At 42.8% G+C, this 27579-nt stretch overlaps 1 protein-coding gene across 1 annotated transcript in view; it reads left to right on the top strand.

The window, feature by feature from the left end:
- The window catches only part of UBR4 (ubiquitin protein ligase E3 component n-recognin 4), a gene marked incomplete at its 5' end in the record, with an annotated part of 78499 nt that overhangs the window by 26349 nt on the left and 24571 nt on the right, over positions 1-27579 (top strand). Inside the window, 37 exons of the mRNA XM_082009450.1 lie at positions 96-254; positions 863-1015; positions 1319-1546; positions 2414-2571; positions 3633-3804; positions 3966-4167; positions 4478-4641; positions 4867-5083; positions 5478-5694; positions 8226-8289; positions 8774-8908; positions 9582-9759; positions 9994-10131; positions 10582-10703; positions 11310-11421; positions 11954-12084; positions 12226-12403; positions 12589-12693; positions 13172-13309; positions 13988-14156; positions 14889-14985; positions 15431-15538; positions 15999-16115; positions 17291-17500; positions 18249-18398; positions 19078-19305; positions 19420-19498; positions 19960-20202; positions 21139-21307; positions 21924-22068; positions 22774-22859; positions 23377-23464; positions 23599-23792; positions 24829-25068; positions 26223-26361; positions 26898-27023; positions 27191-27319. Coding sequence (XP_081865576.1) covers positions 96-254; positions 863-1015; positions 1319-1546; positions 2414-2571; positions 3633-3804; positions 3966-4167; positions 4478-4641; positions 4867-5083; positions 5478-5694; positions 8226-8289; positions 8774-8908; positions 9582-9759; positions 9994-10131; positions 10582-10703; positions 11310-11421; positions 11954-12084; positions 12226-12403; positions 12589-12693; positions 13172-13309; positions 13988-14156; positions 14889-14985; positions 15431-15538; positions 15999-16115; positions 17291-17500; positions 18249-18398; positions 19078-19305; positions 19420-19498; positions 19960-20202; positions 21139-21307; positions 21924-22068; positions 22774-22859; positions 23377-23464; positions 23599-23792; positions 24829-25068; positions 26223-26361; positions 26898-27023; positions 27191-27319 — 5688 coding nt within the window. The remainder of the gene's footprint in view (positions 1-95; positions 255-862; positions 1016-1318; positions 1547-2413; positions 2572-3632; positions 3805-3965; positions 4168-4477; positions 4642-4866; positions 5084-5477; positions 5695-8225; positions 8290-8773; positions 8909-9581; positions 9760-9993; positions 10132-10581; positions 10704-11309; positions 11422-11953; positions 12085-12225; positions 12404-12588; positions 12694-13171; positions 13310-13987; positions 14157-14888; positions 14986-15430; positions 15539-15998; positions 16116-17290; positions 17501-18248; positions 18399-19077; positions 19306-19419; positions 19499-19959; positions 20203-21138; positions 21308-21923; positions 22069-22773; positions 22860-23376; positions 23465-23598; positions 23793-24828; positions 25069-26222; positions 26362-26897; positions 27024-27190; positions 27320-27579) is intronic.

The raw sequence follows: 27579 nt of genomic DNA, 5'->3' as shown, positions 1-27579 counted from the left end.
AGAAACAGTGAAAACTGCAGGGACACAGTCCTTGAAATTCCTTTTTTTCCCCATGATTTGTAAAGTAGGGTAACAAAGTTCTTTTTGTTCTGCAGATTACAGTCCTTCAGCTCTCGGCATTGCTGAAACAAGCAGACTCCAGCAAAAGAAAATTGACCCTTACTCGCCTTGCATCTGCACCCGTTCCATTTACGGTACTGAGTCTAACTGGAAATCCCTGCAAGGAGGACTACCTAGCAGTGTGCGGACTGAAAGTAAGTGCCTGACAACCCCTTTTCTAGACAGCTGGAAACGCCATCTCTAAACCAACTGTATTTCTTTCCTCTGAGGAGCTAGCACAGAGCTGGCTCCAAAGGTCTGTCACTAATTTTAGGTCATGAATTACTTTGCTCCTAGATATATGAAGTAAAAGAAGCAGGACCTATGTGAATAATACAATAAATGAGACAGTGCCTCAAAATAATACTTCTTATTGTATTTAGGCCAATTTTACTTTAAGACATGAGTCAAGGTTTGGTCATATGAAACTTAGTATGTTAGAACTAGTCGGTAACAACTAGTGTTTTGTAGCAAGGACTCCTCTTTTCTGTATTATCCCAAATTTAGATTCAGCTTTCATAGTGTAGAATCCACAAATCTATTAACAGCTGGACTCCGTCTGGTTTTGGTTTGTTGGTTTGAGATTTTTTTTTTCTTTACAAACTCTCATGTCATTCATCTTAAATGCAGGAATTTTAGATTCTTACTGTATGAATCATTATTGGCACTAAGAGGAATGCTGGCTTTTAAATCAGTTCTTGGTTTGAAATGCTTATAAACATTTTGTTCTAATAATTGACCATTTTTTTTTTCATTACTCCAGGACTGCCACGTGTTAACATTCAGCAGCTCTGGATCAGTCTCTGATCATTTGGTACTTCATCCCCAACTAGCCACTGGAAACTTCATCATTAAAGCTGTGTGGCTGCCAGGTTCTCAAACAGAGCTTGCTATTGTGACTGCAGACTTTGTGAAGGTATGTTTGCTCATAAGCTATTGATGATGTGTGGTCATCTACTTTCACACAATAGAGCCTGGATCTCTGCGGAGTTGCCTGTAGAAAGAAGAATGTGATAATATTCTTAGTTAGAAATAAATTGGAAATAGAAATCTGTGGTGTTTGTCTACTGTTGCCCTAAGAAAAAGCAAACCCAAAGAACCTACAGAGGAAAAAACACAAACCCTGTAACATCTAATAGGCATTCCCTTGTCTCAACTTTTGTCCATTTGCACTGTTTTGTATCATAGTAGTTAACTGTTTTCTTCATTCTTCCCACAGATTTACGATCTCTCTGTAGATGCTTTGAGTCCAACTTTCTATTTCCTTCTACCAAGTTCCAAAATCAGGGATGTCACATTCCTTTTCAACGAGGAGGGGAAGAACATAATAGTGATCATGTCCTCTGCTGGGTACATCTATACGCAGCTCATGGAAGAGGCGAGCAGTGCCCAGCATGGACCGTTCTATGTCACCAATGTGCTTGAAGTCAATCATGAGGACTTAAAGGTACTGGTGACTTCCCTTTCTCGTAGTATGGGCTGCAGTGGCTTTCCCTCTTTTGTTTGTGCCTTACATTTGAAGGCAGAAGTTTCCTTTTTTCTTTTTATTTTTCTTCTTTTTTTCCCCTTTTAAGCCCCCTGATCTAGATCAGTGAGCTTGCCATTCCTCTAAAGAGAGAAATATCCTTGCAGTGAAAGAGGGTGGGGATGAAAATTAAACCCCTTGATCCTTTCATCTAGAAAATGGAGCATGTTTTCCGTGGCTGGCTCTGAAGTCATGCCCAGCAGGATTTCTCAGCAGGGAGGTGGTTTCAGAGCGGTGCTGTTCTCAGAGCGAGGCACTCCAAAGGTGCGGTAACCAGAATGGATAAAGTTACTCACCATTGCTGGGGCTGCAGAGGTGGAGTGAGCCTTTGTTTCTGGTCAATAGCAGCTCTGTTGTTGTGGGAATGACTTTTAAAATCTGTCTACATTTCACTTGGTGTTTTTAGCCCAGCCTGCTCCAAAATAGGAGAATAGATGAGAGGGCCCTCAGGAAAGCTCTTTTATGAGCTGGGAACATGGGGAGTGCTCCGTGTGAGATTGTCGTACAACGTTCAAGCGCACAGATGCAGTAGCTGAGGGCGCTGCCTACAGCCTACGGGGATGCAATCTCAGTGTCCCGTGCAAAAGCCTTTGAAGTATCTGATGGATGAGTTCGCCAAGGAGTTGAGCTTAGAAAATTGTCATTTGGGGCTGCATCCTCTCACTGATGCGGAGGGGGCAAAGGAGAGGCTTTTGGAATAATTCCATCATGAGAAATTTAGAAGCCTTACCGTGTTTTGGAGGATGCGTGCTTATCTTGCATATCGCCATTTCTCTCCGATCCTTACAGGACAGCAATGGCCAGGTGGCAGGAGGTGGTGTCTCGGTGTATTACTCCCATGTGCTACAGATGTTGTTCTTCAGTTACTGTCAGGGCAAATCCTTTGCAGCCACCATCAGCCGGGCCAATCTGGAAGTGCAGCGGCTATTCCCGATTAACATAAAGAGGTGAGGCTCATGTGGAAAACTCCCCTGAAGGTTGAATTTCTGTTTATTATTGTTAAATATTACTAATTATTCTTAACATCTCAGCTCTGAATGGCCAAAGTTTGCGGTGAAGATCCCTTTTTTGACTGATGATTTCTTGCTACTTTTCCTGTTGCTTCTGCCCTAATTGCAGAATGATTTGAAACCAAAGCTGGCTGTTTCGGCAGTGTTGTGTGTATATGTTTTTTCTTCCCACTAGGATTTCACAGCAGAAAGGTGGCTTCAGAGCAGCCTTGCCGTACAGTGCGGAGCTGCTACTGGTGCAGCAGCTGGAACCGATGGGATTACCCACCCTCGTGGAGGCTGCGGAGCAGGAAGCTTTTGTTTCCTCTCGGCACCAGTACTGCAGTGGACCTTGTGTATTGTGCACGTTAAGGCTTATTTTCAGGCTCGCTTGAGGGAAACCAATCTCTTATGCTATGAATGTGGCAAGAAAAAAAGCTGTTCTGTCATTTGTTCTGACAAGCAGATCTGGTCATTTAGGCCTCAAGACTTTTTGCTCACCTGACACCAAGTCACTGTCATGAGTAGGCTCTGTAGAAGGGTCAGATTCCAAGAGCTTTCTACCCCTAGTCTTGTTTGGCTTAGTCTTTTTGCAACTTTGTTTTTTTCCAGTGAGCAGAGTCACGCAGATTCTCCTGCACTGGCCCTTGCTTAGCGCCGCTGGGTGTGTTGAAATGTGAAACTGTGCATTTGTTCAGATAAAAAGATAGCTGAAAGTCATTTTTAAATTAGCCCCTTGGTTTTAGGCATAAAATGTTACTTAGTGTCTTTCCTTGAGTTTTCAGGGCAGAGATGAGGGCTGTGAATTGGGATGCTTGTGCCTTTTGCCCACTCAAGTGATTGTCTTGGGTTTCTCACCTATAAACTGGGCACTGATGTTCCTGGCTGTTCATCAATGCAGTGATTTGAATTCCTGCTGAGGATGAAGCTTTAACTGATTTGAACAGTGATCGATTTTTTATGTTTTCATTTGTTGTTGCTTCTTACATTAATGTCATTCTGCCCTTTATCTCTTGCAGTTCAAACGGTGGGAGTAAGACTTCACCGGCACTGTGTCAGTGGTCTGAGGTGATGAACCATCCTGGCTTGGTGTGCTGTGTTCAGCAAACCACAGGTGTCCCACTGGTGGTGATGGTGAAGCCGGACACCTTTCTCATCCAGGAGATTAAAACCTTGCCAGCCAAAGCAAAGGTTAGTCATAGTTCTCTGTATTTTTGGCCCTTCAAATATGGTTTCTTCTTGTTCCATCAACAAGATCTCTAGTCTTTGCAGATTTTCTAATGCAAAGAGTTTGTTTCTTCAAGCAGCAGTTGCGAGGTCCTTTTCTTGACCTGCATTGCTTGCCTTTGCAGATTCAGGACATGGTGGCAATCCGTCACACAGCCTGCAACGAGCAGCAGAGGACCACTATGATCCTCCTGTGTGAAGACGGCAGCCTGAGGATCTACATGGCCAATGTAGAGAATACCTCCTACTGGCTCCAGCCCTCTCTCCAGCCTAGCAGCGTCATCAGCATCATGAAGCCAGTTCGCAAGCGCAAGGCAGCTGCTATTAGTAAGGGTTTTCTCATACATAACTTGTGCAAGGTAGCAGTGGCAAATGTAGATGCAGAGATTGTTCAGCATCGTATAGATACTCAAGATGTTCACTTCTGACAATTACTGGTTAACCTCAGGTTTAAGTACTGGCTAAGTTTGGGTAAAATGTTTCCGTAGATATATATAAAAATACATAGTTATCTGGCTCACATGGGCATTTCCAAAGGAGACGAGCACACTCTGTAGCTTTTTTACCGTAGCTTTTTTTACCATAGCTTTGCCTGGTTGGATTGTATTTCGTCAAAAATACCTCTCTTCTCTTTCAGCAACTCGCACATCTAGCCAAGTGAACTTTCCTATTGACTTCTTTGAACACAACCAGCAACTCTCAGATGTAGAGTTTGGAGGCAATGACCTGCTGCAGGTTTACAATGCTCAGCAGATAAAGCACCGGCTCAATTCCACTGGCATGTATGTGGCCAACACAAAGGTAAATGGGGCAATTTGGGGATTCAGTTGGGCTTCTAGGTGATGTTATTGTCCGAAATGACAGCATGCCTTTTCTTCAAAGTCTGCATTGTTCAAATGACCCAGTACAAATCCTGTGATACTGTTAGATAAACAGTGGAGGCACCTGTGTACAGACATCAGATTCTTAGCTTAGCAGTGAGTTTTTTTTACTTCACCTTGCTGAGCTGTGTTTTGTCTTCTGCAGCCTGGGGGTTTCACCATTGAAGTGACAAACAATAACAGCACGATGGTGATGACAGGCATGCGGATTCAGATTGGCACACAAGCGATAGAGAGAGCGCCCTCGTACTTGGAGATCTTTGGCCGCACCATGCAGCTGAACATGACCAGGGCTCGTTGGTTTGATTTCCCTTTCACTCGTGAGGAAGCCTTGCAGGCTGACAAAAAACTAACTATCTTCAGTAAGTCTTTGTTAATTGTTTGCTTTGACTACCTGTTGATTTTGCCTGGGTTGGTTGAAGCTACTGTGCTTCGCCTCATAGTAGGGAGGGTTTCCACAGTCCATTTGTTTGACCTGACTACAGAAACAGTTTGAGGGGCAGATCCTGAACAATTAATGACTTTATTTATGGCCCAGTTTCTTGCTGCAGTGGATGACTGTGCAATAGCTCAGCTCAATAATTTTGTGTTGAGATAATAGAGGAAAGTGGCCTTGAAAAGGAGATGAAACTGTCAGTGTGAGTGTATATTAGTGACACAGTATAATTGCTGTCCTGACCTTATGAGGCTGTGCTTGTTTGTATTAAAAAAAAAACAATTTTGTTAGTTCTTGAGAAATTTCTCTCATCACTGCAGTTGGGGCTTCTGTGGATCCTGCTGGAGTCACAATGATGGATTCCATAAAGATTTATGGCAAAACCAAAGAGCAGTTTGGATGGCCTGATGAGCCCCCTGAAGATTTTCCATCTGCTTCAGTGAGCAACGTTTGTCCCCCAAACCTGAACCAAGGGAACGGCACTGGAGACACAGAGTCGGCTACCCCTGCTGCTGCCAGTGGGACTGTCCTGGAGAGGTATCTCTGCAGTCTTTCTTTTATTTCCCCTTGGAGGTGGGGAATACAGTTGCTCTGGAGGGGACCTCGGTACACTTGTGTGCCTTTCTTAACTGGGAGAACTTAAGGGAGTTAGTGAGTTCTTCTCACTGCCATACAAAACAACAACTGAAAAGTCAGTGTTTATCTTCAAAGGAGAGCTTTGTGCTCACTCTTGATTTATGTGGTGGAGTGGATGGATAGATCTACATGCATGCTTTATTTCGCAAAATTCATTTGTTACAGCAGTCTTGAACAGCTAAGAGAGACTTCTGCTTTCTTGGTACACTTTCTCATTTCAAGCTGGCCCTTCTTCGTTCTCTAGAGCTCACAAAGCTTAGGCCTGTCTGAAGTAAAGTTCAGTTTTGAGGAGGGCTTTGTGTGTGATATATGTAGCCCATATATCTTGTGATCAACTAACTGTGGTGGAGAAAGTCTTAGTTCCATCCCCACCCCAATATCGCTATTGAGTGTCAAATCACAAGGGTGAGCTGAGGGTATATTTAACAGAAGAAAGAGAACTTTTTTTTTATATCCACCTCATGTTTTTTCTCTGAGCACATACAGGCTGTGCCATAAGGGTTGTAGAAAGCCTGGCAAGCTAGCAAGGCTAGGAGGGAAACAGATCAGAGAGGAGCTAGAGTTGCTGAAAAACGAGGATTTTAAGGGATATGCTACTTGGCTGTGAGTAAATGGTGGTTAATTTTGTCTTACTGAAATTATCAGGTAAAGGTTCAGGGCTTGAAGTGGCAGTTACATCCAGTTCAAGGACCTGTTTGGCCATGCTTTAATGTTTTGTCTAATAGTTCATGGGATTTTTTTCCTGTGCTTAATTTCTCTTTTTCTTCCCTCCTCTGCTGTGACATCTCCACAAGGTGTCCCTCTCTGCACAGACATGCTTTCTGGTTTTCCAAAGCAGTCGGTTTATATTCTAAAAACTCAGGACCAAAAAAGTTGTTCTCTTTAGTTTTACTTACATGTTACAGAATGCAGTATGGTTACCCTATAAAGGGCCTCTTGAGTAGGAACAACTAAAGACAGGCAAGAGGCAGCTTTCCTATCAGAAGTTTGGTATCTGTACTTCAAATTTAACCTTCAGTGGTGCTTTAAGCAATGTGCTTGGCTTCTCTGTGCTAGGTGGCCTGGATCTCCTTTATTTGTTTTGCTATTAGGCAAGTGTCTGCTGCCCAGATAGGAAGAACCTTGCTTAGATTTAATGTATATAGTGCTCTCCTGGCTTCCTGACTTCCCCATTTAATTTGCCTTTTGCTTAGAATGTGTTCTAGGGACTTTTTCTGTGAGCTTTACACATTTTTATTTTTTTTTCCTTTTTCTTTGCTCCCCCAAAGTTCTGAAACTGAGTCCCTAACCACCCTGGACCGGTTAGTATGCCATCCTTTTCTCTGCACGAATGAATGTGTGTCAGAGAGACAGAACATATGATGTGGCTTTTGTTGATTGTTTTTTTGTTTTCCAAGTGACATTTGCTTCTTTACATTCTGGTCATTGCATGGCAGATGGTTTAGCGAAATGTAAAGATGAGGTGGTTTGCAGATTTTTGCTGTATACAGCGTAACTGTTGCTTGTTTGACAGACTCCTCTTTTCGCTTTGTTCCCTCCTTGCGTCTTTTTATCCCACTTACATTCCCCTACTAGCTTTATGGAGGGTGGCTGCGGGTAGGGGAATGTGATGTTATTTATCACCACCAGACCAGATAATTGTTGTTTCTTCTACCTCGTATCCAATCCTACACTGTTATTTCTCCCCTTAATGCTATCTCTTCCCTCCGTTTTCCTGTATTCTTGCACTGCTCCTTCTGGTGTGTCAGATGGCGTTTCACGTAGTTCTACTGCGAGGCATGAAGCGGTGCTGCAAGGGAGATTCAGCACTTTGCTGCAAGTTGTAAATAAGGTTTTCCCTTGGGGCAAGTATTTTACTAGCCTGCCTTACCACTGTCAAAAGTTTGGATTTCAGCATCTCTCATGAGATACCCAGTGCTCCAAGTTAATTTTCCTCCGGGAATATTTTGCACTGAAACTCCAAATTGGAAAGAGCAACCTGTGTGAAAATAGCAAGCGAGTAGAATCTTGCTCCCTTAGAAAAGTCAGTTACGCTTTTTCCCATGTGTCATACCAACCCTTGATCTGCAGTCATATGTACGTCTGTGGGCCATGGTGAATTGGTACTGTCAAGACAATCCAAGTTATCCCTGCTGCAGGCTGCGTAAGGAAATGTTTTATCCTCTTTGGTAGAGAAAAGCCCCTGTCTTTCAGCTGTGGATTATTAAAGCAGTCCTAAGTTTGTCTGTGAGCGTGAGCCAGGTTTAACTCTGGTCTGTAACACAATGAAATGATATGCATGGTGCCTGTGGCAGGTTTTATCATGCTTTGATTTTGTACTTGGCATTCGTTAGCTGTCTCTGAGCTACTCATGACTGTAGCCCGCATAAAGCAAAGTGCTAAGGAGAGAGAAGGGTTGCTGTACTCAAGCCTGCTTTCCTTTCTCCCTTCAGGCTAGTAGTGAGTTCTTTAGAAGCGCTGGAAAGCTGCTTTGCTGTAGGACCAGTCAACGAGAAGGCAAGTAACTTTCTGAATACATTCTTGAGCTTTCAGAAATGGGGGAGGAGGAGCAAGATCAGCAGCACCTCCTGCAGCCCTGGGGGCCTGATACGGGAGAGAGCTGCATCCGTTTTGCTCAGAGCACTGATCTGAAAGTTGACTTAGCGAAAAGCATTCAAAACTAGTTTAGAATGACAATTGGCATTTGCATTTATCGCTGGTGGGATTTTTGTGCTGTAGAGTGACCTCGTTTACAAAAACAGCAAAGTAGAAGCCCATAAATCTCAAAAGGACTTTTCTTGTGTAGACGTGTGAAATGTTCCTTAAATGTGAAGTAATAAATTGAGGAGGCTATCAAGACTGTATGGAGGGAAGGCAGAAACTTGTATGCACGGTGCAAGGAGGGGAGGGAGCTGCAGGTACGCTGAGAAATCAGACTCATGCATCACCTTAATGGTAAATACACTGAAGAATGGGGTTTTTTGTCTGTTCTTGGGAGCAGGAGAAGAATAAGATGGCAGCTCAGGAACTGGCTACTATGCTGCTGTCCATGCCAGCTCCTTCCAGCGTCCAGCAGCAAACCAAGAGCCTCTTGGCTAGCTTGCACACCAGCCGCTCAGCATACCATAACCACAAGGTAACGTGGTGCAAGGATTTCAATGTCTCCTGTAACTTGCCAGTTTAGGGTTGAGGTGCAGCATGGTCCTAAGAAAGCCCTTTGTCCATGCAGCGTAAACCTGCTGGCTAATTTTCCTTTAACTCCTGGTGCCTGCCTTGCTGGCTTTTGTTTCACCAGAACTTCACTGCTTAAAATGCTTTTTGAAGATTTCAGTGGCAACTAATGTCAGTTAATCTAGAGAAATCAGGATCTCTAAACACAGGAAGTTTGTTTGCAAACTGTATAGCTCTGGTTTCTATTTCCACAGGCATCTGGCTTAGGGTGATAGGAGAATACTAGGGTAGGTAGCTAGTGACTACTAGTAGTAGACTATGTGCTGGCGTGACTGCAGCAAATGCACAGATGCCTGCAGATAGCCTTTGCTAACCACTGGAATGGTTATGTTTATACATTGGTCTTTCCATCCGCATTTAAGCCTGAGGGGAAGAAAATGTGAAGATCCATTCTCAAACCAGATTTCTTCCTGTAACAGGGTGACTTTTCAATATTAATTGTCCTTCTTGGGTGACATTGGCCAAGAGTTAAAGCAGCAAGTGTCAGATTTCCCCAGGATCCTGTAGTTGTATTGCAGTTGCCTTGTTGTGCTGCTGTCTGTTGTTTTTCTTTGCCTATGTTATCTTTCATTTTACAGGATCAAGCGCTGTTAAGTAAAGCCATTCAGTATTTGAGTTCCTCAACCAAAGAAGGAAAGGACCTTGATCCTGAAGTGTTTCAGAGGCTGGTCATCACTGCTCGATCCATTGCTATTATGAGACCCAACAATCTGGTCCATTATACGGAATCAAAGCTGCCACAGTTGGAAACTACAGGTAAAGAAGTCTGGATTTTTCTTCAGGTTTCTCTTGTGATAACTGAAGATGTCTTGGGGTATCTGGTTCGGTGTGACAGGGACTGTATTTGATGCATTTGTTAGGCTTGCAATAGTCCTTGTAATGAGGACATGAGAACTTCTAACAAAAGCCATTTCAAGTAAACTTGGTGTTACCCTCCTTGTTAACGTTTTCCCCTGCATATATCTGACAACTGTTTCTTAATTTATACAGAGAATGAAGACGTGCAAGAGGCCCAGAAACACACTGAAGGAGATGGCTGCACATTTATTACCCAGCTGGTCAACCACTTCTGGAAGCTACATGCGTCAAAACCCAAAAACGCCTTCCTTGCCCCTGCCTGCTTGCCAGGTGTGCTAGCTCTTCTTTTGTTATTGTAAAGCTTGCATATTTTGAAGGAGCCTATTTTGAGCTTGTAAACAGAGAAAATGACTTGTTCCAAACTAGGCCTAAGGTGTTAATGATGCAGTGAATGCTTTTGAAGGTATATCTGCTCTAATGCTTTTGTTCAGAAGTATGTGTATTGTGCTAGTAAAAAGGGACTGATGATTGATTTATTCACATTTGACTTTATGGATGGTGTTAGAGGATATTCGATGGTGCTGGTATATGGCATGCACAATATTCCATGAGACAGACCAGACTGGTGTTTAAGCATATTTTGGATTGAAACTTCAATATATTTGTGGTGCTAACATTGTGCCTTGAAGTCTACAAACAAAAGATGCTTCCTGCAGTGTCTCACTCAAGTGCTGAAAGGGCAAGATAGTTGATTACAGTCCTACTTTTATTCTTCCTTAGGTCTCACTCACGTTGAAGCCACAGTCAATGCTTTGGTGGATATTATCCATGGATACTGCACCTGTGAACTGGATTGTATCCATACAGCATCCAAGATCTACATGCAGATGTTACTTTGCCCGGTATGTAATCTTGCTCTGCTTTGCTTCAGCCTGTAAGACTGCACCAGAGGACGTATAGACTGGGTATTAGGAAAAATTTCTTCACCAAAAGGGTTGTCAAGCTTTGGAACAGGCTGCCTAGGGAAGCGGTTGAGTCACCATCCCTGGAGCTATTTAAAAGACATGTAGATGTGGTGCTTAGGGACATGGTTTAGCAGTGGACTTGTTAGGTTTATAGTTGGACTCAATAATCTTAAAGGTCTTTTCCAACCTAAATGATTCTATGATTTTATAATATGAAGAGAATTAAATACAGGTAGAATGATAATACATAGTGCAGATAGAAAATAGAGGCATGCAGCCAAGAACATTCAGCCGGAAGCGAAGGAAGGAGAACTTTCTCTCTCCTTGTGTTTTAGTAACGATTGTCATGTGCTGCATGTGGAACGTTAAGTATTGCTTTATGGCTGCTGGGAGAAACAGGGAGTTTAGAAGCTAGGCAGTGACATACGTCTTACATGAATCCTGACCAACAGAGTCATTAGTGTATTTTTAGCTATCTTTCCGAATACTATGAATAAGCATTTAAAGCTTAAGAAGTTTAATGATTGACTGTTAACCCTCTAGGATCCTGCAGTGAGCTTTTCTTGCAAACAAGCTTTGATCAGGGTGCTGAGGCCAAGAAACAAGCGGAGACACGTCACCTTGCCATCCTCCCCTCGGAGCAATACTCCTATGGGTATGCAAGATCCATTCATCTTTGCCTTTAAATGAGCCTGACCTACTTTACTTGTCAGAAAAGACAAGAAAATAAAGTAGTCTTTTAAATGGGACAAAAATCAGTCTTTTTCCTTTCTTTTCTCTCTCACCCCCTAAAAACCTTTTTTTTTTTTTTTTTTTTTTAAACATTCACCTCTTTGATGTTCTTGGGTTCAAAGAGGAGATCTCTCTGAGATACTCCCATTTCAGTGTTAGGGAAATCTGACTATTCTATCTAGGGAGTAGGAATCCAGAGTGCCGTAGTATCTCTGTGCATATTTTAAAGTCCTTATAAATCAATCATAAAGATGTGTGCAGACCAAAATTAGGCTATCAAATCTCCATCCCAGAGATATGGTTTTAGCACTGATGTGAATTGTAGTTGTCATGGATCTGTTAGTGACCGAGGGGTAAACTGTGGACTGTTTAGGTTTTTTGCTCCGACATTAATTACCTTGTCTGTGATGATGTGAAGAAAGAGTGCATTTGAGAATTATTCCTTTGTAACTCAGGAGATAAGGATGATGATGATGACGACGACGCAGAAGACAAGCTGCAGAGTTCTGGGATAGCAAATGGTGAGCATATCCGACAAGAAAGCCAGGAGCAAAGCGAAGTTGATCACGGGGACTTTGAGATGGTGGTAAGTCCAGAGGGCTTCTCCTTGGAGCTGTTTAAGTATGTTAGGTACTTGACTTTAATTTAATTTTGATGAATCGGTTTGTAGTGCTCCGTTAGCTGGTGATGGTTTGATGAAAGCTCTCACTGTGTTTCTTCTCTGTAGTCTGAATCTATGGTTCTGGAGACTTCAGAAAATGTGAATAATGGGAACCCTTCTCCCCTGGAGGCTCTTCTGGCTGGAGCAGAGGGATTCCCTCCTATGCTGGATATTCCTCCAGATGCAGATGATGAAACAATGGTGGAATTGGCTATTGCTCTGAGCCTGCAACAAGATCAGCAAGGTAAGATGTAGGCATTACTGGCAGTGAGAAAGGTAAATAGAATATGAGGAAACTGGGAAGGAGACAGAGCAGAAGCTGCTGATGTCACCACAAGCAAAGCAAAGATAGTAGAAATATACAGACAAGGCCAGAGTTAACATAATTCTGTCATAAAAATATACTCATACTTTGTTTTCTTCTTGCAGGGAGCAGCAGTAGTGCACTTGGACTTCAGAGCTTAGGACTGTCTGGCCAAGCACCCAGCTCTTCTTCTCTTGATGCCGGAACACTCTCAGATACAACAGCATCAGGTAACTGTTCACTGCGAGAAACCAAGCTTTTTTGATTTTGACCTAAATAATGACTTAAAATTTGTTTGTAAATACAGTTTTGAAGAACCAAACTACTGGCTTCATGTGTTCTTCATAGCGTATTGACGGACTTTTGTTACAGGCTGCTGAGGAATTTGTTTCCTCTTCTTAAAATAAAGCAGTCAAAATAAACCCTATACTGTATTTCCTTTGCTTTTATAAACAACCAGACACTGTTCTTCAAGTAACTTGTGTAATTGTCTATTTGATGAGGTTTCCTTCTCAGAGCATTTCCCCTCCGCTGCTTTTAGCAGGCTTAAATGTATTGATGGACACTTCTAAGTTCCCTTTTGCTTTGTAGTTGAAAATTGACACAAAAACCAAAGACAAATATTTCTGGCTTTTCTTTTGAAAAATTTCTGTTGAAGTTGTATCAAGACAGTGTTTTTACTTGTAACAGCTCTCTTTATTCTCTTAGCTCCAGCATCTGATGATGAGGGCAGCACAGCTGCAACAGATGGTTCAACTCTTCGGACTTCACCTGCAGACCATGGTGGGAGCGTGGGCTCTGAGAGCGGAGGCAGTGCGGTGGACTCCGTAGCTGGTGAGCACAGTGGTGAGTATCTCTTGCTTCACCAGTGTCTGTACATCTGTTTTTTATTCTAATAGGCCTTTACCAGAATGACGGGGTGGGTAAGCCCTGGCAAAAAAGAAATCTCAGTTCCAAATAGGCTGTGCCATGCGTCATTTTATGGTTACTGCCAACGTGCTGTACAGACTACATATTTACTCACTTTTTGTAGTTCTCTAGGAGTGTGGCATCTGCAGTAGTTTTTGGTGGCCTGTAGTAACAGAATGCAGTAGCCTACAGCAAGGCTGAAAGGATTCGCTATACTGCTAGATAAGTTTGGATGGGGTAGAATTAATTTCTCTCCTTTTTGCTTGGGACTGATACCCAGGTAAAACTAATCACAGACTTTTATAAAAAAAATTATGTCTGTGCTGCCCATCCTGTATATAACACACGTCTTCTGACTCAGTTTAAATTACTGCTGTGGAACCAATGCAATTTGGGCAGCAAAGATGAGGCTGGCAAACAAAAGAATGCTGGGGGTGTTAAGTAGCATCCATAGAAATGACTCCCTCGTAGCTTTACGAAGGTAACCAAAGACACCGGCTCCTCAGAACCATAGTTCCAAAGTATAGTTCAGCTGTGTCAGCTGCTGTGAAGCAGGCAAGAGGCATGTTCAGTTGTGCTGATACTGTCTTTCCCTTTTTTCTTTTTCTTTTTCAGTGTCTGGCCGTAGTAGTGCCTATGGGGACACGACAGCCGAGGGCCACCCTGCCGGACCAGGCAGCGTCAGCTCAAGCACAGGTGCTATCAGCACTACCACAGGCCAGCAAGAGGGAGATGGTTCAGAAGGGGAAGGGGAGGCAGAGGGAGACGTCCACACCAGCAACAGGCAAGGGGCTTTGCTTTCCTCTTCAAGAATAGCATATCTGGTCTGCAGTGTCATTGTTTATAGAGGAGTGGACTACAGGTGTTGAAATTCATAAAGTATGAGTTGTGACTCTGGATAATAAAAATTGGAAGTTGCAAACACAGAGTACAGCAAACTGCCATTGCAAAATGCTTCCCTCTGTGCATTCACCATGTAACGTGTTACACGTACCTAATGTGCGTCCCACAAAACTGCTGCCTGTCCGAAGTGATGAAAAAGTCCTGCATGAGTGTATTAAACACAGGAATCACTAAAATCTACAGCTTGTGAGCCTATGAAATTCAGTGTTAGGGGAAGAAAGTATGTGCAAGAGTGCTAAGCGCTTTGGGAGAGACCTGCAGTTTTTCATTCTGTGGGAACGGATGCTCAGTCACTTTTACAGTGCAATTTGGAACTGATTTATAGTTCTCTGTTTCTAGACAATTGAATTCTCCAGGTAGTCATGGTAGGCAGCATAGTTCTGAAGTGAAGAACTACATCCATTGTCAGAGTTGCTCTGCATCTTTGACATCACTTTGGCTGTGAAGTCTGAGGGAGTCAGTCCACTCCTGTCTGTGCTGACCTTAGGATTTGTTCATGCTCTGAATTTGTGTGGTAAATTGCAGAGCTCTGTTGGTAATCCTGCTGGGTCTAATGTTTCTTGTGATGTGTCTGAAGTCCTTTGTTTCTGATTCCTCGCTTCTGACTTCCCAGGCTGCACATGGTCCGACTGATGTTGCTGGAGAGACTGCTGCAAAACTTACCCCAGCTGAGGAATGTTGGAGGAGTCCGAGCCATTCCTTACATGCAGGTGAGTGAGGAGGGCTCAGGAGTTAAGCCTTAATTAAACAATTGATCACTGCTACTACTGCTGGGTTTATGTTTGCACATGCTTTTCCCTTTCTCTTCCTTCTCAGTCACAGTGTGTGAGTCCATCTCTAAAATGTAAAGTAATCTGTTGTACAGCATTCCTTACCCATAGATTTTTGCTAGACTTGTACCCTTTCTCAGTGTGGCGTTACAGCTGGCTGATGAGCCCTAAGGGCTAAAAATCCTTTAACTCCAGTGTATTTTAGAGGGTCTTTTGGGTTTATACTGAATGTTCATATTAGTGTGTGATGGTGCAGGCAGAATTTGAGAAAGAACAGAAATTAATCAGGGTAAAATCTGTGATGCGTATCGTGTGAAAGATAATCTGTATTTATCGTGAAAACATGGAACCTGCATTCTATTAATTCTCTGACTTTCATTTCCAGGTTATTCTGATGCTCACGACAGACCTAGATGGAGATGATGAGAAAGACAAGGGAGCTTTAGATAACCTTCTGTCCCAACTAATTGCAGAACTATGCATGGACAAAAAGGTAAGCTGTGGTATGAGCACAGACTCTTTGATTTGCTCTTTCTAGACAGGGCTTCTTCCCGTGGAGGGATCAAATGCATAGGAGTCATAGAAACACATTGCTGTATGGATGTGTTCAGGCAGTTTATTTGTCTTGGCTCACTTCACATAAGGTAGAAAATTAGATAAGTGTAACTCTCACTGTTTCCTCGTTCTGGCATCCACAAGTGAGCAGGAAAAGTCTTAAAACAGGCATGATCAGTGATGCGTGATTGTCATATATACCTTTTCATTTGTGTAATACTGTTCTCTGGCATCCAGGACACTGTCTACCCTTATATTGAGGAATTTGTGCTGCATTTTTAGTATTACTGCTTGAGCTTAAATTAGAAATGCTTCATGAGGATCAGAGCACTGAAATTTAGATGCTTAGGACAATATGCTCAGCTCCGTAACTAAGCAAGCAAGCTCTCTTCGTGCAGGATGTGTCTAAGAAAAATGAACGCTCTCCTGTGAACGAAGTGCACTTGGTGGTAATGAGGCTGCTTAGTGTGTTCATGTCCAGAACTAAGTCAGGATCCAAGTCTTCCATTTGTGAGGTATGTTCTTCAAAGTGCTTTGTCAGGGGGATGATGTGGTTGGGGGCTTTTGTTCATCAAAGATGGTCTAAAAGCTGCTAACTGAAATAGCTGGTCTGAAACTGAAAAGCAGTTAAAAGTTCTTTGGAAGAATTCATGAGGAATCTGTAATGTTACTTGACACTTCTGAAAAAAGACCTTTGCTGAAACCCACAATGGAGGAAACCAACATTTAAAGACACCTAGATTCACTTGTTTGTGCGTGGTTTCTGACTGAGCTAAGCGCAGCACGTTAATGTTGTTGTTTAAAACTGCCTAGCAGATTTTCTTCCTTGCATCTTACCAGTGCTGAAGGGGTTAAAGAGGATTTGTAATGTGATTATTGGAAAGCAATATGCTGCTGTGTCAACGTAAAAGTCGCTAAGAGGATTCCTTAGATATTTGTTGCTAAAAGGTACAGTAATAAGGCATAAAAAGCAGTATGTGTGGTGGGAAGGAGATTAATAAAAAAGCATAGAGGTTAAAAAAATTTAGTCTGAACTGCATCAAATTTTAATGAGCTTATGAGCTGTGGGGTTTGTTTGGATTTACAGGCCTGCTTTAATAGTTTTATTTACAGTAGCTTTTTCTCCAGCCTTTGTTATTCACTTGAGCTTCCCACAGAAATCAAAGCTCATCGTCTTGCAGAATGCAGGTGGAGCAATACCTGGGTGGAGCAGAGCCTCTGAGCGGCATCTGCAACAGGGACTCTTTCTCTACCAGAATTCACCCCCAGCTGGCCAAATCCCAGATAAACAGACAGAAATCCCAACTTTAGAAAAAAAAAAAAAGGGGGGGGGGGGTGGAGGAGGAAGAAGGGAAAAAAGCCCTAGTCGTCTAATCCATAGCAGAGTGGCCTCTGGCACATGTGTCGAGGGGAGATTAGACTTAAGAGGAGATTTTATTTGTTTTCCTTTACTAAGCGCTTGTTCAAAAGAGTCTCTGTAAATATTTGAGTTGCTTTTCATAAACACAAAAAACCAAAAACCCCAACCTCAAACAAACCCCAAACTTAAAAGCTGCCTGTAAAGTTTCATAAAAAACTGCTCCCTTTGTCCATACTGTCAGCAACTGCTGTCTGATTCTCACAGCCTCCCCTGCTCTTCCGACACGGTGGTTCTCAGGTGCTTTAGTAATCCAGCTCCTCTTTGTTTCAGTCTTCCTCCCTCATCTCTAGTGCCACTGCTGCTGCCTTATTGAGCTCTGGTGCTGTTGACTACTGTCTGCATGTGCTGAAGTCTTTGCTGGAGTACTGGAAAAGCCAGCAGAATGACGAGGAGCCTGTAGCCACCAGCCAGCTCCTGAAACCTCACACTACTTCTTCTCCACCTGACATGAGCCCTTTTTTCCTCCGTCAGTATGTGAAGGTGAGTTCTACCCTATGCTGTTAGCTTTACGTGACCTGCATTAAACGGCTGCTTCACAGAAGCAAGTAAAAGCATCCTTGCAGAACTGGCTTCCCCTTAGTAGTGCAATTAAAATCCGTTCCCTTAGTGCATAGTTAAAACTAGGATTGCTCCGAGATCTCTGAGTAGCCCAGCTCACTCTATCCATCGATGCACTCCGACACCAAGCAATTCTGTGGAGCTGCTGTCACTGTTTCTGATTGAAGTGTTAATCTTTCTGAAGGGAAGCTACTTCATCGCATGACTCCTTTTGCTTGGCAGGCAGAATTTCTGAACCACCGCTACTTATTGTGGCAAGGAAGCCTAGCAGTTGATGGGGATTTTCCACACTAAATCCTAAACTTGTTCAACCACCGTGGTGCCTTTATGCTAAGACGCTGCTGGGGAGGGGGTGGGCTTTGATACATGGACAGGTGCAGTGAAAAAAGCCTAGTTAAATGTAAGAATGTCCCTTAGGTTGAAAGCTCATATGTTAAAATGTCTTATTACTACAGACTAGCTGACTGCATCCTAATAGTTATCATCTAGTTAAAGTCCTCATGCAGGTTTGTTGGCTTGTTTTAATTTATCAGCTGAGAGTGTTTCTTCTGCCTGCAAAGGTGCAGAAAAGCTTTGTTTTTAGAAAACTAATAAATGCGCCTGTAGCTTGTCATGACACCACACTGGGAGTGTTCAGTGCCAGAGCCTGACTGATTGCTCTTGCTGTCAGGGTCATGCTGCAGATGTTTTTGAGGCCTACACTCAGCTCCTGACGGAGATGGTACTGCGGCTGCCCTATCAGATCAAGAAGATTGCAGACACAAACTCCCGCATCCCACCTCCCATCTTTGATCACTCCTGGTTTTACTTTTTGTCTGAGGTAAGTGAGAACGCGATACGCCTACTGGTTTTAATGAAAACTTCTAGTAACGTTACCTTTCCGGAGAGAGGTGAGCTTTTGTAGGACTGATCTCAGACCCATCTCTGATTTCCTCCCCTCCCGCCTTGAAAGAAGGTTAACTTTCAGCTTTGTTTTATTCCTGTTGAACAGGAATCTATAGGAAAACATATGTGAAAGATAAGATTGCTATTGCTCTCTGTACCTCAGTGTTTGCTGCCAGAAAACTCGAATAGAAAACTTTCTCTGAGATGGTACAAAAGAAATCACTAAGATATTTGGAGTATATCTTTTAATTTCCTTTGGTTGTATAGCTTCCTACTTGAGATAACAAGTTATCTTATATTTGCACAAGTTTGGGGGAGGATTTCTTAATTAGGTTTGACTAGCTTTTTATTTGAGGTCATAGATGACAAAGAATGGTTTTCAGGAGCAGTTTCATAATGGCACAGCTCAGGATACTGCAGTGTTGCTGTGCAGTGTTTCTACTGCCTGTGACTTGCTTTTACAGGTGACTTTGCACTACCTTAAAGCTGACAGATTCATTAATGCATCTCCTGTATCTTTTCTTTTTGTAAGAAAACAGATCATATTTTTGTTGGCGCAGGTTGCCTACTGGTGAATTCACAAGTGCTGATGTTGTAGGCTTTTCTTTCTCTAGTACCTGATGATCCAGCAGACTCCATTCGTGCGCCGCCAAGTCCGCAAGCTTTTGCTCTTTATCTGTGGATCAAAGGATAAATACCGCCAGCTCAGAGACCTTCACACCTTGGACTCTCATGTTCGTGGAATCAAAAAGCTCCTAGAAGAGCAAGGCATTTTCCTCCGTGCCAGTGTGGTCACAGCAAGTTCAGGCTCTGCCCTGCAGTATGATACGTTGATCAGCTTGGTAAGGAAAAGTGTGCCACTGTACTAGGAAAAGAGATCTATGTTGCATTTATGTAAGCTGTCGGTAATAGAAATACTGACATGGTGTTTAATCCTGTCCCATTGTACCTTTCAGATGGAACATTTAAAGGCTTGTGCAGAGATCGCCACACAGCGAACAGTAAACTGGCAGAAATTCTGCATTAAAGATGACTGTGAGTTCTTTCTCAGAGAGTACTTGAGGGAGCAGAGGGGGGATGCGTTATGTGTCTCGGTTTGAATCAAGACTTCTCACATGGGGAAGCTGAGCAGAGAAGAAGGGGACACAGCTGAGAGTTTTGAGTAGGACTGAACTGCTTGGAGTACCAATTATCACAGGGCTCTAATTGCATCTGTTCCTTAGCTAAAGAATACAATATGGTGAATGGATGACTAGAAGGACAGGAATAGGAGATCTGTACTCTCGCACTGCCATTGTTCCAGTGTGTAATTTGGGATGAAACGCTTTACCTTGGTGTACCCAGGTGTTATGCTTCTGTAGTTTAGCAACAGGAAGGTTCTGTGAGTTTGTGGGATGGCTGTTGTCATGTTCAAAGAGTTTTTTGTTTCAGGCTGGGGTTTTTTTTCTTGCTTTTTTAAAATTCATCCTTCAAAGATTTTCTTCTTCTCTCTGCAGCGGTTCTGTATTTCCTCCTTCAAGTCAGCTTCCTGGTAGATGAAGGAGTGTCACCAGTTCTCCTGCAGCTGCTGTCTTGTGCTCTGTGTGGCAGTAAAGTGCTGTCCGTGGTTTCATCCTCTGGATCATCAAGCACCTCTTCCACCTCTGCTCCTGCAGCATCGGGTTCTGGGCAGCCAGCAACACAGAGCAAATCCTCCACTAAAAAGAGCAAGAAAGAAGAAAAGGAAAAGGAGAGAGACGGTGAGCTGCAGCTGTGCCCTGATCCGTGGTGTTTTTAGGGATGAAGTCTGCTCCTCTTGGCCTTTCTTATTTCTATTTAGAGAGAACTGCTTGCTTTTTATTGTGATTAAATATCACTATTGTGAAAGGGTCATGGATTGTGGCGAGGGCACTTGCAGACTACCACAACAATTAGGAGAGAAGAGCAGTTTTACTGTATGTAGATTGGAGTGGGTCAAAGATGAAGCAGTATGCCCTACAAGTTGGGGCTTAAATCAGGTGCTGCGTATATCCCAAACCCATTGTGAGTATTTATTAACTTGAGTGGGCTTTAAGTTGTCTAATGGAAGTTACCTATACCAGTGACAAAGTAGATTCCACCTAACTTGCCTACCCTGGATTGTAGGAGGTTGAAATGTTCATAGGGATTAAAACAAGTACTGGAGATGCACACCCAGTTAGCTCTGCTCTTCAATGATTTTGTTAAGACTTGTTTCTTCTGTCTGACTTGTAAGCTATGTTGGAGCCAGGGATGCTGCTTAATGAATATCCAAAGTCCTGGGAAAGTAATTAAGCTTTCCTATAAAAGTCATGGGCATAAATTCTCTCTTGGCTTTTCTTCAAGGAACCATTTTGGTTTCCTCTGTCAGATGATTCTCTGTGAGTCTTTTCACTGCCCCATAGTTGATCCTTTTCTTTTTATCAGGATGTGTAGCACATTTCTCAAGTCCTTGCTGCCAAGTTTTCCAGCAGTTTTCTTCTGTGTTAGTCAGGAGCACTAGGTTATATTTTTGGAAAAATAAAGGAACATTGAAGTTGCTTGTTGCCTGAAACACAGTGATTTGTCCCCATTATCCTTGCTTCATGATCTACAAAACAGGAAATTGTCCTGCCTGGGAGATACTCCAGTCATTGGCTTTCTTAATTGTCTTTCTTCTGCCACCCGATGTCCCCTAGGCGAGAGTTCGGGCAGTCAGGAAGATCAGCTGTGTACAGCTCTGGTGAACCAGCTGAACAAATTTGCTGATAAGGAGACCCTCATTCAGTTCCTGCGTTGCTTCTTGCTGGAGTCCAACTCATCCTCCGTGAGATGGCAGGCCCACTGCCTCGCGCTCCACATCTACAGGTGAGCTGGGAGGGATCCTCTGACCTGGCTCTTCTTAGCCAGGTTCAGCTCTGTTATGAAGAGCTCTGTCCTTGTGGAAGAGTTAATGCTTGAGCGTCTGGCCTGAATGATGCTGAGGCTTGCAGATGACTGCACCCCCTTGAATCGCTTACACTGTTTTGCAGTTATTGGGGCTGGAGGTAGAAGTTGTGACTTACTTGTTACTGATCAACTTGAGTTAGCATCTGCAAGAGGCACTTTATTTCTGTCTGCAGAGTCTGTCTCCTGACATCTATGGGAGTAGGTACTTTGGGAGAGTGAATGTCTGAGGCAGATGCAGACTCGTACAGTTTAAAAGTGGGAGTTATGTAGGGAAAGGCACGTTTCAGGGTGCTGAACTCCTTCAGGACTCTATTCAGTTGTTGCAAGACAGCTGCGTTCATTTCAGAGAGCGCAGGACAACTGCTGATGGCAAGAAGAGATGAGATTTAACTCTGTGAACTCTGATGTATAGCAAGATAATAGTTTCCAAGTTTGGTGAACTGTAGCATGTGTTTTCCTTTTGAGTAAGATTGTGTGCTATGTGATCTGTATAGCTACCTTTACAAGCCTAATTGATATGTCATCCATTCAACAGGAACTCTAACAAGTCTCAGCAAGAGTTACTGTTGGATCTCATGTGGTCAATCTGGCCAGAACTTCCAGCCTATGGAAGAAAGGCTGCCCAGTTTGTAGATCTCCTGGGATACTTCTCGCTGAAAACACAGCAGACTGAGAAAAAGGTACGGTGTCATTCTGAAAAGAAGGTACAGCGTCCCAGGTCCTGCTGCCTCCTGTGAACTATGTTGGTGCTCATTTATGATACAGCTGGGACAGATCTTCGGTCAAAAGAGCTTCTGGTGGGAATTTTTTTGTTCCTGAAATTTGAATGTTAAAAAAGGCAGGGTCCTTAAAAAAAAAAAAAGAGGGGAGTGTGGATCTTTTGTTTTATTGTTTGGGACTTTTTTATTTAGAAGAAAACTTCTTTCCCACAGGAAGACTTTGTGGGAAAATACATTTATCTGCTAGCTCTAATTTTTAGATTTTTGGTATTTCAGCTCCTAGAAATCTTTCGTAACCAAGACTCTTGAACAAAGGAAGTGGTAGGATTTCTTAGGGGACCAGTGAGCTTGAGAACAAATAATTTAGATGCACTGATACTTGCATATGTACGTTTAAAGAGCTGGGAATGCCTTACAAATCTTGGCAGGCATTTGCAGTGATTGGCTGACAAATAGCATTGTTATTGTGGTAAAGGTCTAATTTTAGGATCAGATTACATTACATTATATATATACATTACAATGATTTAACCACATAAATTCCTGTGAGTATACTGCGTGCATCTTCTGGGGGACCTGGAACACTACCAGATGAGATATCTTTATGCCTTTGTAGCAATAAAAAAAAAATGTTGAGAAGATAGTATTTTCCTAATTGTATTTCAGTTGAAGGAATACTCCCAAAAGGCTGTGGAGATTCTCCGGACTCAAAACCACATTCTTACCAACCACCCTAACTCCAACATTTACAAGTGAGTTACTTCAGACTTTGATCCATTTCACTAAAGAAGCTTTTCAGCAGACGAGCTGCAATCCACAGGGGAATACACAATTCTTCTAATAAAATCGTGGTGGAGGAAGGACCCCTACTGAGATTGCGTGCTTGCTGCAGCTGGCCTTGGGAGAATAGCAGATTCCTTTCTGCCATCTGAAAAATGTGACATTTGATGTGCTGTCAGCAGTAGTCTGGCTTTAGCTTTTTTGCTTTCATTGTTGGTAAATGCTGCAGAATAGTAGGAGCAATTGGAGAATATAGACTTGCAGAATTAAGTGTTGTGTTCTTAGTCATGCCTTGACAGTTAATAATTATACTAAAATGCTGCCTAGTGAAAAACAGTAATTTTCAGTGTGCTTTACATTGTAATGCTTCTGTTGTTAAATCTGGGACTGGGACTACAGGTAAACTGAAACTATTCTGATTGAATGGCTTGTGTTTAAAACACAGTGAATGCCAAATTATATATGTCAGTGTTCTTCCCCTCATTTCAGCACGCTGTCTGGGCTGGTGGAATTCGATGGCTATTACCTGGAGAGCGATCCTTGCCTTGTCTGCAACAATCCAGAGGTGCCCTTCTGTGTAAGTAACTGCTGTTCTGAAACCCTTCCCTATTACAGGGATCCCAGACATTTACAGCAGTGTGCTTTGCTGCGTTTCTGAGTTTTTTGGGATGGAACCACATAGGCGGCGTGTCCTTGTTTGTGTCTTCTCAGTACATCAAGCTTTCCTCCATTAAAGTGGACACGCGGTATACTACCACCCAACAAGTGGTGAAGCTAATTGGCAGCCACACTATCAGCAAAGTGACAGTGAAGATAGGAGACCTGAAACGAACCAAAATGGTCCGAACCATCAACCTCTATTACAACAACAGGACAGTGCAAGCCATAGTGGAACTGAAAAACAAGTACGTTCGTCCATGGTTTTTTGTGTGCAAGTCTCTGAATTTGACATTACGATTTCTACTGAGGTGCTTGGCTTCTTGATTTAGCTAATGTTCCTTCTTAAACCTGTCAGCCTACATTGGGTGGGATTGTTCTGAATCTCCTATGATAAATTATTGAAGAAAAGACCCAAATTTCACCTAGAGCTTGAAATATGCTGGTAAAATTTGTGTATGCAAACTTTGTACAGGCTCAGTTTTAAGCACCTAACTTAACTGTGTGGAAACCAGTGCTAATACCAAGAGCATCTCCTGGAGAGTGTGCCTCGAAAGGGATTTGGACCTTGCAGCTTGTCCAGAAATGCAGAAAGCATTAACATTACTCAATTGAAACCATATAGTAGAATTAAAATTAGAAGTTGGATGGCCTAACTCTTGGCTGCTGCTTTACCTATGAAAAATGGCTTCTTTTCAATACATTGCTCAGTCTGCAGCCAGTTCTGCTTCTATGCTTTCCCTTCTTACTTCTTGAGATGTTCTCCCCAGAATCAGATCTCTTTGGCTTAGGGATTAATCTGTGCCTGCCGCTTATTGCTTATTTGAAGTCTTAATCCTCTGTGACATCACAAGTGGCTGCTGTGGAGAGGATTATGATGTCACAAGGAGAGGATTCTGACTTCAGGTTGAGAATAAGCAGTGGGAGCAGATGAGATCTTTAGAAATAAATATCCTGTTTTCATGCAAATGTTCTTACTAATAAAAAAACGGAGGTGAAAATCCCTAGAAAATGTGTGTAGAATTAAAGTTTTTCCATGAGGCATCAACAGCTCTTTAATCCTAAACAGTCTCTCTCTATGAAGAGGATAAAGGCTTAAAATGTATTTCTGGCTACATATCATGTCAATACAGAAGCTAAGGAAACGAATCCTAGAACTGCTCTCCATTCATCCCATTTAAAGTAGATTTGGAGCAGAGACGGTTGTATTTGGCTTCTCTTCGTACGTGGGCAGGGAGGGTACTTCCCACTGAAAACCGATGCCGCTTTCTTCCCTTTTCCCAGACCGGCTCGTTGGCACAAAGCTAAAAAAGTCCAGCTGACCCCAGGCCAGACGGAGGTGAAGATTGATTTGCCGCTGCCCATTGTGGCTTCGAACCTGATGATTGAATTTGCAGATTTCTATGAGAATTACCAGGCTTCCACAGAGACCCTGCAGTGCCCCCGGTGTAGCGCATCCGTCCCAGCCAACCCGGGGGTGTGTGGGAACTGCGGCGAAAACGTGTACCAGTGCCACAAGTGCAGGTACGTCATCCTCGTTCCTCCCCACGGAGCCAGCGCCAGGGTTTTACAGAGTCCTTGTGCTGTTGCCCATGTTGGATGTTCAACAAAATACCCTGCTATTTAAATACATGATTCTGGTTAATACAACTGCACAATCAAATTAGTGGAGAAGTATAAAACAGGCTTACAGGGATTTAATGTTAATGCAGGATAACAAAGGAAACCTGATACAACAATACTGAAAGAACACAGAAGTTTCAGATCAAGCCCTCTGAAGTTTAAAAAAGAAAATTCCCAGGAGGAGGTTATTTTTGGCTTGCCTGTTCAAGGGCATGAGACTGGAGTTCAGTTACACGATTGCAGGGGGGTTTCCCTGCAGGATCCCTGACTTAGCTTGCAGGACGGACAGTGCTCGCTTGTCTATTCAGAGCTTTTGTTGTACTCTGCTCATTCAGAGCAGGGCTCAGGGCGTAATTTACTGTGCACTATGCAAGCTTTCACTACAGTATTATAAAGCCTTCTCTTTTGTGAGTTTTGTCTCCTTATCTGATACCTCTTCTCCCTTCATTGTTGTCCTGTATTCTCCTCGAATCCTCAGGGGATTCAAGGTGTTTAGCAGATTCTTTCCATAGATCAGCTGATTACTGGTATATTGAAAGGTTTCTATAGCCCTTCTTGAATTATGGGAGCTGTAAATCAGTTTGTGTCATGCTACTGTAGCCTGCAACTGGATAATAAGTATGCTGGAGCTAGTCCCACTGCAACTGGGTAAAGAGTGAAAGCTATTGAAAGCCTAGACCTTGCAAAACAAAATGGTTTCTTTTTTATCTGTGTTCTCATAAAGGGCACGGTGCCCTAGTCTGATGTTCTGCTGGGAATTACTGTAGTTGAAGTAGAATTGTTGGGAACAAATTCACATCTGTTTCTGCTTTTTCCAGCCGGAATGAGGCACTGCTTCTGTAAGGATTTTTTTTCATTGCCTGATTTGTAGGTTTTGATTCTCATGTACCTCATGTATTTCACTTGTGGCTTTGCCAGGGCGGTTAGGTAGGTTAGACATTTTAAGGGCCATCCTTCTGTTTTACCTACTGAGTCCATCCACCGCTTACTTCATTGCCTCAGTTATCTTGATAAAGCTTAGCTGCATTCTTTGACCTTTCTGGCTTGTCTTTCAGATCCATTAATTATGACGAGAAAGATCCCTTCCTTTGCAATGCCTGTGGGTTCTGTAAATATGCTCGCTTTGACTTCATGTTGTATGCCAAGCCCTGCTGTGCAGTGGATCCCATAGAGAATGAAGAGGATCGAAAGAAGGTGAGACTAACAGCAGATTCTTTAATGAAATGCTGTATCTCTTGGCCAAGTCAACAGTGTAGGGACATCAGAGGTCCATCCCTCTTGGGAGTAACATGAAAAGCAGTGCTCCTTCAAGGCTTCTCACTGACTAATGCCTTCCTTTGTTTACTGTCTTGATGCATTAAATAGGTAATTTTTCAAAAGACATAATCCAGTGCTTTATTTATAAACTAGTTATCTAGCACTGCATCTCTTTGCCTTGCTGTACAAGGGGGTGAATTTGGGTGGTACTGTATGTTTTACCATCCCATTTGAGGAGCCCCACTAATGAAGAACTCATTGCAGTACGTGGCCTGTCCCAGTATGTCAGCAGTATGTGTGCTGAGCACAGAGTCAGCAGAGTGGTACTTGTGGCAGAAACAGGGTGCAGGATCGCTTTGTTTTTTTCCCCAGAAAAAGGCAGAAGAAGCGGAAGACTTAGAGGTTAGTGGCTGTAGAATTATAAACCGTGTCTGAACATAAAATAAGAGTTTCCTTTCCTTTTTCATTCTTAGGCAGTAACAAATATCAACACTCTGCTGGACAAGGCTGACAGAGTGTATCACCAGCTAATGGGACACCGACCGCAGCTGGAAAACCTTCTGTGTAAAGTGAATGAGGCGGCTCCTGAAAAGCCACAGGTAAGAAGGGGCAGATGGATCTTGCCCAGAACCCCAGGCTGGTGAGACACTGGCCTTTATACTGCTAAGAGCAGCTAAAGGTCCTTGAGTCAGAGGCTGTTCTGCAATAGTTGTTCTTGTGTGTAGCCTCCATATATGATTCCTTTTTGGTTTTCCCTCTGTTCCAGGATGAATCTGGTAGTAGTGGAGGGATAAGTTCTACCTCAGCTAGTGTGAATAGATACATACTCCAGTTAGCTCAGGAGTATTGTGGTGACTGCAAGAACTCTTTTGATGAACTTTCCAAAATCATTCAGGTATGATGCGCTTTGATTTCAATTTGGGTCATATGTTTTTTTCTGTCAGATATAGTGCATATCAGAAATAAAGTAAGATTGTTGCCATTCTGTGTTTAATGATACCGTTAACAATAAGAGATCAGGTGTGTATTTTCAGGGAAACAGCAAATTAATTCTTTTTAAAAGCTATGTTTACCATTAATGCTATGGATTTGTCCCATTTCCAGTGCTACATTGCATATAATGTAGACAACAAGCCTTTAAACAGGCAGGTAACT

Source organism: Phaethon aethereus (assembly GCF_964289735.1).
Source record: "Phaethon aethereus genome assembly, chromosome: 21".
NCBI classification, from domain to species: Eukaryota; Metazoa; Chordata; class Aves; order Phaethontiformes; family Phaethontidae; genus Phaethon; species Phaethon aethereus.
This window is presented reverse-complemented; position numbering and strand designations above follow the sequence as displayed.